Raw genomic sequence first — 11,009 nt, 5'->3', positions numbered from 1 at the left:
ACTAAAACGGTAACAAGAGTTTCTGAAATTGGGTTTGGAACAAGAACACAGTGACAAGCTACCTGCAGCACGTCTTATTTCCATCTCACCTGTCTGGGAGGATGGTCTTCAGGTTAGACATAGAACAAATGTCGGTAAAGGAATCTGAAAGCCCAGTGTAGCGGGTTGAATAGTGTCCCCCCTCCAATTCAGTTCACCCCTTATCAGATGTATCATTGGCGAATAGATTCTCCCATTCAGTGGGTTGTCTTTTTTGTTTTGTTGATGGTTCCCTATGCTGTGTAAAACCTTTTTAGTTCGACGTAGTACCATTTATGTTTTATGTATGTATGTTCCCCTTGACCAAGGAGATATATCAGAAAAAATATTAGTAAGAGCAATGTGAATTTACTGCCCATGTTTTCTTTGAGAAGTTTTATGGTTTCAGGTCTTACATTTACATATTTAATCCATTTTGAGTTTATTCTTATATATGCTGTAAGGTGGTTTAGTGTATTTTTTTTTTTTTTTTTGCATGTATCTGTCCAATTTCCCCAACATCGTTGGCTGGTTAGATTGTCTTTGCCCCACTGGAGGAGGCGTCTCCTTAACCGTGTGTGGGGTGAGCCTAGTGCCAGGCACCACACAAATATCCCTTTCCCCTCAGGGGGCACTGACACTGGTCCAGGGAAGGGTGGGTTAAGCCAGGGGAGAATGAGCCTGGGGGACACTGGAAAAAGGACAGACGGACTGGCCGACTGGGTTAGCCAAGCCCATCGGGTCCTACCAGGGCTCCAGGGAGGCTAGTCCTGCCAAGACACACAAGGCAGGAGGTCACTGTGATGCCCGCAGTGGAAGGCAGTGGGGTGTGAGCAGGGCAGAGGCTCTGACAACATGCAGTCCCCCACCCATGACTCGCCATCCTTGTCCAGTTTCTCCACTTCCTTGATGACCTCCACTGCCTGTCAGCAGACCCCAGAAAGCCCACGGCTGAGGGAGTCAGGCTAGGCGGGAGACGTGCGGCAGCCTTCTCTCGGCCGCTTTATTTGGGAGCGGGGCGGGGGGACCTAGGCCTGCTGAGCCCGAAGCAGTGCTCGCACCTGGCCGATCTGCCAGTCGACACTGGAGCGCGCGGTGCCTCCCAGGGCAGCATACTGCTCCACGCTGTGCCCGTAGTCCCACACTTGGCTCACGTCGCTCGAGAACAGGTGGCTGGGGAACAGAAGGAGAAGGGCTAGGGCGGCCCAGCCACCCCAGCCTCAGGGGCCTGGGCTCCTCCCCTGGGAGGCAGCAGAGGGAGGGGAGGGGGCTGCACCTGATGGTCTGTAGCTCCTTCAGCGACAGCTGGTTAAGGGCGACCCCCTTGGTCTCAGCCATGAACACTGCTTTCCCAGAGGCCTCGTGGGCCTGGCGGAAGGGCATCTGCGGGTACCGGGCAGAGGGCAGCACTGGAGCAGGCTTCTTGCGCTCCCTGCCCTGCTGTGGGGACCCGTGCCCTCCAATCACCCCTACCCCTGTCCCCTCATCCCTCCACCGCACCGCCCACACGTACCCCTTTGCGGACCAGGTAGTAGGCAAGGTCAGTGGCCAGCATGTCGGGACTAAGAGCCCGCACCATGTTCTCACGATGAATCTGGGGACACGGGCACAGGAGCTATGAGTCTTGGGGACCCCAAGGCCTGCAGCTGGCAGCTCCAGGCCTACCCCTCAGCCAGGATGTCTCCTCCTGGAGCAGATCCACTCCTACCCACCCTGTTCAGCTCTGGGCTCGAGCTATCTTTTCATAATTACTGGTGAGGTTTAGTGTGCTACACGGGCTGCCTTTGTGTTTTCAGAGTCCTTATGTACACTGTTCAGCAGGATCGCCCGGAGGATCGGTGACAAATGGGAGCCGCGGGGCCCTACGCTGGGGTCCGACTCAGTGTGCCCGCAGGGAGGCTTCGGACTGCACGTCTCTCACGTTCTCAGGTGAGGCTGACGCTGCAGGTCCAAGGACCACTGCTTTAGAGACACATCCTGAACTGTTAGGAATTAAGTGATATGAAGATGTGAATTTGGTCCAATATGAGGGGTCTCGGGGAGTGGGTAAAGAGAGCTGCCAAAGCCTGGCCGGTGCGGCTCAGTGGTTGAGTGTTGACCCATGCATCAAGAGGTCACTGGTTCGATTCCCGGTCAGGGCACATGCCCAGGTTGTGGGCCCGATCCCCAGTGGGGGGCATGAAGGAGGCAGCCAATCGATTTTCACTCTCACCGATGTTTCCATCTCTCTCTCCCCCTCTCCCTTCCTCTCTCTCTCTAAAAATCAATAAAGAAAAAAAAGAAAAAAAATTAAAAAGATCGCTGCCACAGCAAGAAAGGCCATGAGGTGATTAATGCTGAAGCCAGGTGTTGGTTTATCAGGGTTCATTACACATCTTCTCAATGGTTGTATACTGACATTTCCCATGATACAATGATTTAAAAGGAGATCTGGTCAGGCCAAGTGATGGGACTCCTCGAGTCTAACCACTTCCCCGTTCTGTCCCTTCCCTGTTCCACCAAGACAGGAGCAAACACATGCCCTGCTCCCCTGCCAGGTCTTCTGGACCACCCGCCCTCTCCTCGCTCAAGATCACCCTCCTGGCACGCCCATCCCAGTTTAGGGGCCCAGGGAGAGGAGGCGTGTCTTGCCTGTAATGTGGAGATGACGCCAGTGGCCACCTGGAGGACGGCACTCATGGTGTCTGACACTTCAAACACGGCTTCCTTGTCCTCCTGGGGGGCACGTGGCAGGAGGTGAGGGCTCGGCAGCCCACCCCCACTGAGGCATCCCCGTTGCTTTCCACTGGGGACACAGCACCTCCCACACCCACACCGAGGGAGAGGAGAGACCTCTCAAGGTGGCCCCGGTCTGGGAGCACAGGATGGAAGGTGGTGACCCTGTGCGCCCCTGCCTGGGGCTGGCAGGGCCCTGAGAACTGGTGTATGTGCAGGTGGGCCCCTCCTCCCCCCTGCCTCGCACCTGTAAGTCCTTGTTGTAGGTGCTTGGAAGTCCCTTGAGGGTCATCAGGAGCCCAGCACACTGAGGGCAGAGAGAGGATCAGGAGGATGGACCTCGAACCCGTCCTGTAAGCTTCCTCAGGACCCTCTGGGTCAGCCAGAGGCCTCGCCCACTCCCTGCCCTTCTCACCCGTCCGAACACTCGCCCCGCCTTGCTCCGGATCAGCTCCAGGCTGTCTGGGTTTTTCTTTTGGGGCATCAGGCTGCTTCCAGTGCTGGGGACAGAGATGCTGGGGCTGAAGGGGCGCCTCTGCCCCTCGGCAGGTCTGCTGGTTGTGGTGGAGAGGAGGGAGCAGGCTGGGGCGAGGCAGAGCGCAGCCTTACCTGTAGGCATCGGAGAGCTGCACAAAGCTGAACTCCTTGGTGCCGTAGAGGATGAGATCCTCAGCCATCCTGCTGAGGTGGGTCATACACAGCGAGGCCCAGAACAGGAACTCAGCTGGAGGGAGGGAAGGACAAGCAGGGTCTCTGGTCACCAGGCCTCTCTTGCCCTTCACTTGCCTGGAGAAGCTCCAGGTGGACCGCCTGGGGGGTGGCAGGAGGCTGCAGAGAAGCTGCGACTGGAGGACAAAGGTGGGGCACAGTGCAGGGGATGAGCAGGCTGCCCAGGACTCACCCACAAAGTCTCGCTCACTAGTGGCATCCATGCTGTTGACAGTGATGGCCCCAAATTTCAGCTCTGGATGAGGGGGAAAAGGGGAAGGCAATAGGGCCAGGCTGGAGGGCAAGGGTGGGCCTCCTCTGCTCTGAACCAGGCTGCCCAGCCATCTCCCCTTGGCCCCTTTCAGGAAGGAGGAGTAGGGAGGGCAGGAGGTGGGGGCGGGTCTCTGTGCAAGGTCCCAGGAGGGGGGCAGGAGCGCCAAGTGAACCCAGGGCCATGCATCCCCGCCGCAGGCCTTGCCCTGCCCTCTAACTTCAGCGTCCACAGGTAATGAACAGAGGTTTCACCCAGACCCCTGGCCCCTCCCTGCAAGACCCCGGTAGAAGCTGATGGTGATCCCCTCAGGGCGGGGTGGGGGCTTACCTGTTCGGAGCAGCTCCCGGTCCACACCCAGAGGATTGCCTGCAATGGCCCCACTGCAGGGACAGGGGATGCTGAGTGACCTGGGCTCCCGGCAAGCAGGCCAGGGACATACACACATGCACACCCAGAGCTGAGCCCTGGCTGCCAGGGCTGCAGCCGTCAGCTTGGTGCCCGACACTTGTCCCCGTGCAGGAAACAAGGTAGGCTGTGGGCAACTAGCTGGCTCTCTGGAGCTTCTCTGAGAGCTCTGGCCCTGTCTCACACACTTGCTAGCTTGGCTGTCTACCTTTCAGAGAGAATTGAGGGTCCATGCGGGGTCCCACCTGCCCATGTACAAAGAACCCTGGATGGGAAGGCCAGTCCCCTCTGTCCTTGCTGGCTCCTCCTCTTCTGTCACTCCCCAAGGGCCACGCTAACTTTGTGGCAGCAACCCTGCCCCCACCGTCAGTGCACTTGGACCTCACTCACCTCCCCAGGGGCAGGACATTGATCCGCTTCTGCACCTCCAGCAGCCTCTCAGAGTCTCTGGTCAGTGCCACAGCATGGCTGAGGGGAGCCAGGAGACAGGGAGGTCAGGGCAGCCTGAGGGCCCTCCCCTCCAGCACAGCCCCTCCACCACATCCTGCTCACCTCAGGATCCAGTGGCTCCAGCGGATAGGCTGAGCCCTCTGTAGGTGTGTGTACCCTGGGAAGAGGATGTCACGTTCCCTGTGGGGGAAGAGCAGGGGCAGAGTGACTGAGGAGCCCGGGAGGCTCAGGCGAGGCCTGGACACCCGGACCCTCTGGGCCTGGGCCCCTCCAGGGACAAGCAGGGCAGGTCTACCAGGATCTGCCTGCAGGAGGAACCGAATGATCTCCTGGGGACAAACCAGTTGTAAGGGAAGAGACCAGAAGTTGGGCAGTGGGATCCAAAGCCTGGGCCCAGGGCTGTGGGACCGGGGGGTAAGGCTTGGCCAAGACCAAGCATGGATGACACCCTTGGCTTAGGTCTCTGCAACTCGGAGCAGATATGAGCAGAGGCCAGGGCAGGGTGCACAGCGGGTCCCACCTGCAGTGGGAGCCATGCCTGGGAGCACGGGAGAAGCTCCCAGAAGAGCTGAGGGCAGAGCAGGCAGGCAGAGGCAGAGGCTATGGGTGGTGGTTCTGGTTTGTTTTCCTATAAACATTACTGAGACAGGATTCATGTACAATTCACCCATTTAAAGTGTACACTTTAGCGTACAATTTTGGAACATTTCACTACCCCAAAAGAGAAGCCCTGTCCTCATTAGCAGTCACTGCCTGTTCCTCCCAGCCCCCACAGGGTGATGGTGCCTTTGCTCTTGTTTGCCCCCAGGTGGTGAGGTCTGTGAAAAAGGGGTCACAAAGGGGAGTTAGGAAAAAGAAGAGGGTCAACCCGGCCCCTGACACCAAACAGAGACTTCTCAGTAGTCAGGGCACAGAAGCCAAAGCTTGGGGTGAGCCTTTAGCTCTGTCCTTTGCCAGCCATGCTGGGTGGAAATGGGGACGAGGGGCACAGGCAGGCTGAGGAGGGGCTCTGTCTGCCCCAGGCACCTCCAGCCCCTTTCCTCAGCTTCAGGGCATCTGCCCAGTGCCTTAGCTTCCTGCTCATGAATCCTCAGAGGGTGAGTCTGCCCTGCCTGCTGTGCTGGGTTGGTGTGGGGACACTGCCACCAAGGCCCTACTCCTGGGTGCTCTTCCTCACTCGGTCCAGGAGTTCTGGGGCCCCCTGCACCCCAGGGCCTGGCTCCCCTTCCCTCTTCACCCACCACCTAGGTCTGGTACTCAAGCTGCCTGTCTCAGGGCAGAGGAGACCTGGTTGCCCTCCTGCCCCTCTCTGCCACCTGGGCGTCCCCAGCAGACTCACGCCTCTGCCCGGTCCACCATGGTTCTGATGAGCTCCCGGAGGAGGCCAGAGAGTGCCGAGCAGTTCTGCCGCATCCACAGCCTGAGATCTGTGACCACCTGTGGAGAGGAGGAGGTGGCACTCAGGGAGACAGACGTGTGGCTTCCCTGGGGAGCCAGGACAGCTGCTGAGCCCCAATTCTGATGGGCGAGCTCCCCAAGGTTGGGAAGCACAGGGTGGGGGTGGGGGCGCTGGCAGCACCTGGTCGTTCCGACTTCGTCCCGTGTGCAGTTTCCCTGCAGTTTCCCCAATGAGCTCCTAGGGGTGAAGGGAGGCAGGGGTCAGGGTCTGCTGCTCACCACCCAGTGGGTTCTCCCAGGTGGGCACACTTCCTCCCTGCCCTGTAGTCATCCCTCCCTGCCCCAGGGACCCCTGGCCCTGCCCAAGTCTGTGCCATCTCTACTGAGGATTTTTGTCCTGGGGTCCCACCCGTACTCTGCCAATGATGAAGGGAACAGTGCTCATGCTCAAAGAGGTCCAGAGCAAGGTGGAGAGGGGAGGCCCAGGGGCTGGGAGGTGGGAGGTTGTACCTTTAGCCGCCGCTCATTGGCCGTGTGAATGTCCTCATCATTGGGGTTTAGTTTGAAGGTGCCCTGGGCCCATTCCTCAGCCACCTGTAGCAGATGGCAGCAACCCAGGGGTCAGGCTGGCAGGTATCAGTACCCAACAGGGCCAAGCCCTGTTCCCACCCTCACTCTGATCACTGACTGTCCCTGTATTGGAGCTGAGTCCTGGGAGTGCTCCATGGGAGGAGCCTGTGCAGCCCTCACCCCAAAGGAGCATCTCAGGCCCTGTGCCCCTTTGCCCATGAGCCATGGGGCCACAGGGACATTAAGAATGAAGAGAAACGGTGAGCTCAGTACATGGGTAAAGGGTACCTCTCTAGGCAAATAATCACCACTAGGGGATGCGAGGGGCTTGGGATGGCAATGCAACCTGTGCTCGGGGATTTGCTGGGAGCTGAGGGCCACAGGAAGGGGTCCTCAGGGGACCCTGGGGCACGGAGAGTACCTTGTCCAGGCCGCGGTGTATCTGGTCCATCTCGGCCTTGGTGAGGAGTCCTGCCTTCTCCAGGCCTCGGCTATAGGCCTTGCTGCCCTGCACATCCACTTCCCACAGCTGCCGGTCGTAGGTGATGGACGAGTTGAACTTCTCCATGATGGGGTCCACTGCTCCCACAAACCGGCCACCCCATAGCTTCCCGCTCTGGTCAGGAGAACAGGAACAATCAATCTCCTTCTCCCCAACCTCAAGAACAGTGCCTCTCACAAAGGACCCTCGGGAGCCAGCAGGCAGGGTTATCTCCCTGGACAGAGAAGGAGACTGACACACGGAGAGCCAGGCATTTGCCCAAAGTCACTCAGGGAGTGGGTGTGGGAACGAGGCTGGACACTGGAGTTAGGGCTCTTTCCCACCACGTCACACTGCTCCAGGAAGGGTGGCAGGGTACAAGGCGCCCCTGAGATCACAGAACTGGGGCCTTTCCTGCCACTGATCAAAGTGGAACTGATCAAAGTTTGAATCCGGCTCTTATGTACCAGTGATAATGACAATACTGGAGAACATCCACTGCATTCTCACTGTTTACCAGGCACCGTTCTAAATGCTTGGCACGTGCTGACGGAAACCCTCTATCTAAGTAAACAGCGATGCTATCCCCGTACAGAGGCGGAGATGAAGCACAGAGCAGTTATGTATCTTTTGCCCTTGCTGGGGGTGGTAGATCCAGGACTGCAGCCAGCAGTCTGAGGACAGTCCAGGCTCTGAGCCCACACTCTGAGCCCACGCTCTGCCAGGACCTCTGCTGGCTCTGCTATTCTGAATTTTTGTTGCAACAACAGGCAAGAAGACACCTGAGGGACCCCATCAGGTGCAAGTTACCTGCATCTCGCTCCCATAGCTTGGGCAGGACCTAAGGTCCCATTCCCTGAAACTTCTTTGGAGAGAACCTCTGACACACATGTTATCACTGGCCTTCTAGGAGGTCACCAGCTGACCCTCTGTCCCCCAGGAGCCAAGGGCAGAGATATGGGATAGACACCTCTGTTTTGAAAGAGGGCACAGGCCAGGGCATGGGACAGATGGGGGAGGGGGTGCAGAGCACCTGTGAAGCAGTCCGAGTGCCCAGAGTGCCAAGGATTAGGGGAGCATGCCAGCAGGGAGGTGCATGCTACTTCACTGGCATCTCTTCTCTGGAGTGGGATTTATATGGCTACTGGGGACATGTCCTCCTTTGTCCCTCTGCAATGTCTTGAATCTCTGTTAGCCACCTGACCACAGGCATGTTTTATAACCTCTCACAGTCTCAGGATTGCCCTTCTATCAATTTGATAAAATTTGCTAAGTGCATACATAGCCCAGTGCCTGGCACTCAATAAGGATTCAGTAAATTCTAGGTATTACTAAAGGAGCAGCTGAGGACTGCTGGGCCAGGGTGTGCCTCAGCTTGGTTCCTGTGTGCACCATGGGACCTCCACCATGCTCTGGCCCCAGGCTGTGAGCTGACCCCTCAGTGCCCAGCAGCCTTGGCCACCAGAGGACTCTGCCCTGCAGAAGCAGCCTCCACCCCCCTTCAGCCTTTTGAACTGGGCCTGCCCCTTACCCTCTGCTGCCCAGCAAGCCTCGATTTCCAGCAAAGCATGGCATGGGGCCCCAGTCCTGACTACTGGGGCCAGAGGGCCAGGGCCAGCCAGTAAGGATGGGGTGCAGGAGGGGCAAAGATCTCTCTTAGGCTCTGACAGGTACCCATTGCCTGGAGCCAGTAAGGACCATTACCAGGAGGATGGCCAGTGGCAAGTCTGGCACCAAGAGATCCCATGTGCAGGTCAAGGCCCTGCTCCTTAGCCAGAGATCTGGCACCACCTCCGCGATCAGGTTCCTGGACTCCCTGCCTGGGTTGTTAGTAATAACAACTACTTAACAAGTGGGGCTACAGCCAAACCAATTAGTGAGAACCCACAGGACAGCCTGGGGCAAGCAGAAGTCACCTGGCACCCTGGTCTCCTTAAAGCAGCCTATTCTGCTTGGGGCCAAGCTCCCACCCCACTGGCAGGCTTCAAAAGACCCCCAGAAGGATGTCAAAATGAGGTGCCACAACCTGGACAATGAGGAGAGGGGGAAGCCCTTTATGGGGGGGAGAGGGCACTGCTCCAGGCCAGCAAACATCTGGACCAGAATGATCTCATTAGGAGGGGCAGGGGCTCTGGGTTGGACTGAGATAAATGAGCAATAGCCAACTGAGAATTCACAAGGGAAATACCAGTGTTGTTATTGTGAGTATAATTTGCCACCACTTTTTGAGCACCTGCTGTTGCTTGGCTCTGTCTAGGCATTCATTATGTGCTGTTACACTCTCCTACGAGGTGGGCACTGTCACCCCTATTTCACAAACGAGAAAAGAGGTTCAGGGAGGTAGAGTGCCTGCTTCAGAAACCAAGTTTGTTTGGCTCCAAAGTCCAGGCCCTGCCCCCAGCCCTTCATCAGGACCTAGAAGCTAGCAGGGCGGGCATTTTTATCCCATTTATTCTGATACACAACAGGTCCAGAGGGAGGAAGTGATCTGCCAGCTAATGATGGCCAGAAGGGCCTGGAACCCAGACCTCCTGCTTCCCAGGCCCAGTGACATCAAGCGAACAGTGCCTTTTACCAGAAGGGTTCAAAGCTATGACCTCATGATCTAGTGCCTTACAGAGGGAGGCAGAAAACTATTATTACCCCCATTCACCAGATAAGTCAACTGAGGCCCAGAAAAGGAACCTGTGCCTCAGACTCCTGTCACTCAGTGGTCAGGAAGAGAGCCCCGGAGTCCTCTGGCTCTAGGAAGAAAGGAAGCTTCTGATCCCTGGGGCCACTGGGGCGGCAGGGCAAGGTCTCCTACCTCCTGGCTCTTTCCAGAGGCCAGAGTCACGTGGATTCTGCTACACAGGGACCGCCTTCCCCAGCAGTGTGCTTTGGTGGGTTTGCCACACACATTGCCCGGGGAGGGCTGCTGGAGGGACAAAGGTCTCTCTCAGGCTCTGGCAGGTGCCCACTGCCTGGAGCCAGGAAGGACTATTACCAGGAGGGCGGCCAGGGGCGAGTGTGACACCAGGAGATCCCGTGCGCAGGTCAAGGCCCTAGCGAGCCCCCAGGGCGCCCCTCCCCCTCGTCGGGAGTCTTGCAGGACCGGCGTCCCCGAGGTCCCACTCACCTCCGATGCCATGTTGGGTGTTTCTTCGTCGTCCGGGAGCCTCGATCCTCCGGGTCTGGAAGACAAGACGGGACTGACGACCTCCTCGGCCCCGGGGCGGGGTCCCGCGGGAGGAGCTGGCTTCGGGCTCCGGCTCGGCGCTTGGCCGAGCGCAGCCCTTGGGAAGATGGACGTAAGCAGCGCGTCGGTGCTTAGTGTCCTCCGCTCCCGCCCCTCGCCCGGCCGCCACGCACTCACCACCGCCTGCCCGCGCCGTCTGTCCCTCGCCTGCCGGCCCGCGGCGCTTTTCTGGCGGAGACAGCGTCAGCGACAGCCGGGACCTGTCCCCGCCCCCTGGCGGCGGCTGCACCAATCCCCAAAGGATCGGCTTGGTGGGCTTTGCCTCCGCCCTTCAGTCCGCGGTGGGCGGGGCCGTCTCCAGGGCGGCGGCCCCGGGGTGTGGGGACCGTGCCTGCGCGAGGGCGCTCCAGGCAGCAGCTGGAGACTCCGGCTAGGGGTGGAGGCGGAGACCGGCCCGGGCCAGGGAGGCCCACAAGATATACAATGTGGAATGGCGTGCTGATCATGTATTCATTCAACAAACACGTCCTGGGGACCTCCTGTTTGATAGGTACAGACTCAGGCACCGAAGAAAAAGCGATGAGCCTAAGAAATGACGCCTGCCTCAAAAAGCTTTAACAAAGCACGGACAAAAGTGTTCGAGGGTGGGGGAGTGTCACAGGTCACCCAAGGCAGCGCAAAGCAGAGGGGGTGTCTGTCTTGGATACTCGTAGATTTCCTTGACATGATTAATTATTCAACAAAAATAACAGGCTGGGTTCCAGGCACTGGGGGTGCAGCCCTGGACTCCTGCTCTGGAAGGGCTTCTAGGG

At 58.3% G+C, this 11,009-nt stretch overlaps 1 protein-coding gene across 2 annotated transcripts; it reads right to left on the bottom strand.

The window, feature by feature from the left end:
• Window positions 1–495: 495 nt before the first annotated feature.
• Window positions 496–10,425, bottom strand: ASL (argininosuccinate lyase). 2 transcript variants are annotated; one of them, XM_036279308.1, is made up of 17 exons: window positions 10,375–10,425; window positions 10,138–10,192; window positions 6,960–7,154; window positions 6,479–6,562; window positions 6,150–6,206; window positions 5,910–6,007; window positions 4,673–4,750; window positions 4,511–4,588; window positions 4,043–4,095; window positions 3,635–3,697; window positions 3,343–3,457; window positions 3,149–3,233; window positions 2,981–3,040; window positions 2,650–2,733; window positions 1,532–1,612; window positions 1,295–1,401; window positions 496–1,191 (listed from the first exon to the last, which is right to left on the bottom strand). In XM_036279308.1, exons 2-17 carry the CDS (start codon window positions 10,147–10,149, stop codon window positions 1,047–1,049), a joined length of 1,395 nt encoding a protein of 464 aa, XP_036135201.1. In that variant the 5' UTR covers window positions 10,150–10,192; window positions 10,375–10,425; the 3' UTR covers window positions 496–1,046. The 2 variants fall into 2 exon arrangements, with proteins under 2 accessions (XP_036135201.1, XP_036135202.1); XM_036279309.1 differs by lacking the exon at window positions 10,375–10,425 and having other exon boundaries at window positions 10,138–10,232.
• Window positions 10,426–11,009: the final 584 nt, after the last annotated feature.

The sequence above is a fragment of the Molossus molossus genome, unplaced genomic scaffold (genome assembly GCF_014108415.1).
Source record: "Molossus molossus isolate mMolMol1 unplaced genomic scaffold, mMolMol1.p scaffold_m16_p_3, whole genome shotgun sequence".
NCBI lineage: Eukaryota > Metazoa > Chordata > Mammalia > Chiroptera > Molossidae > Molossus > Molossus molossus.
Note: the sequence above shows the minus strand (reverse complement) of the source record. Positions and strands in the feature narration are given on the sequence as shown.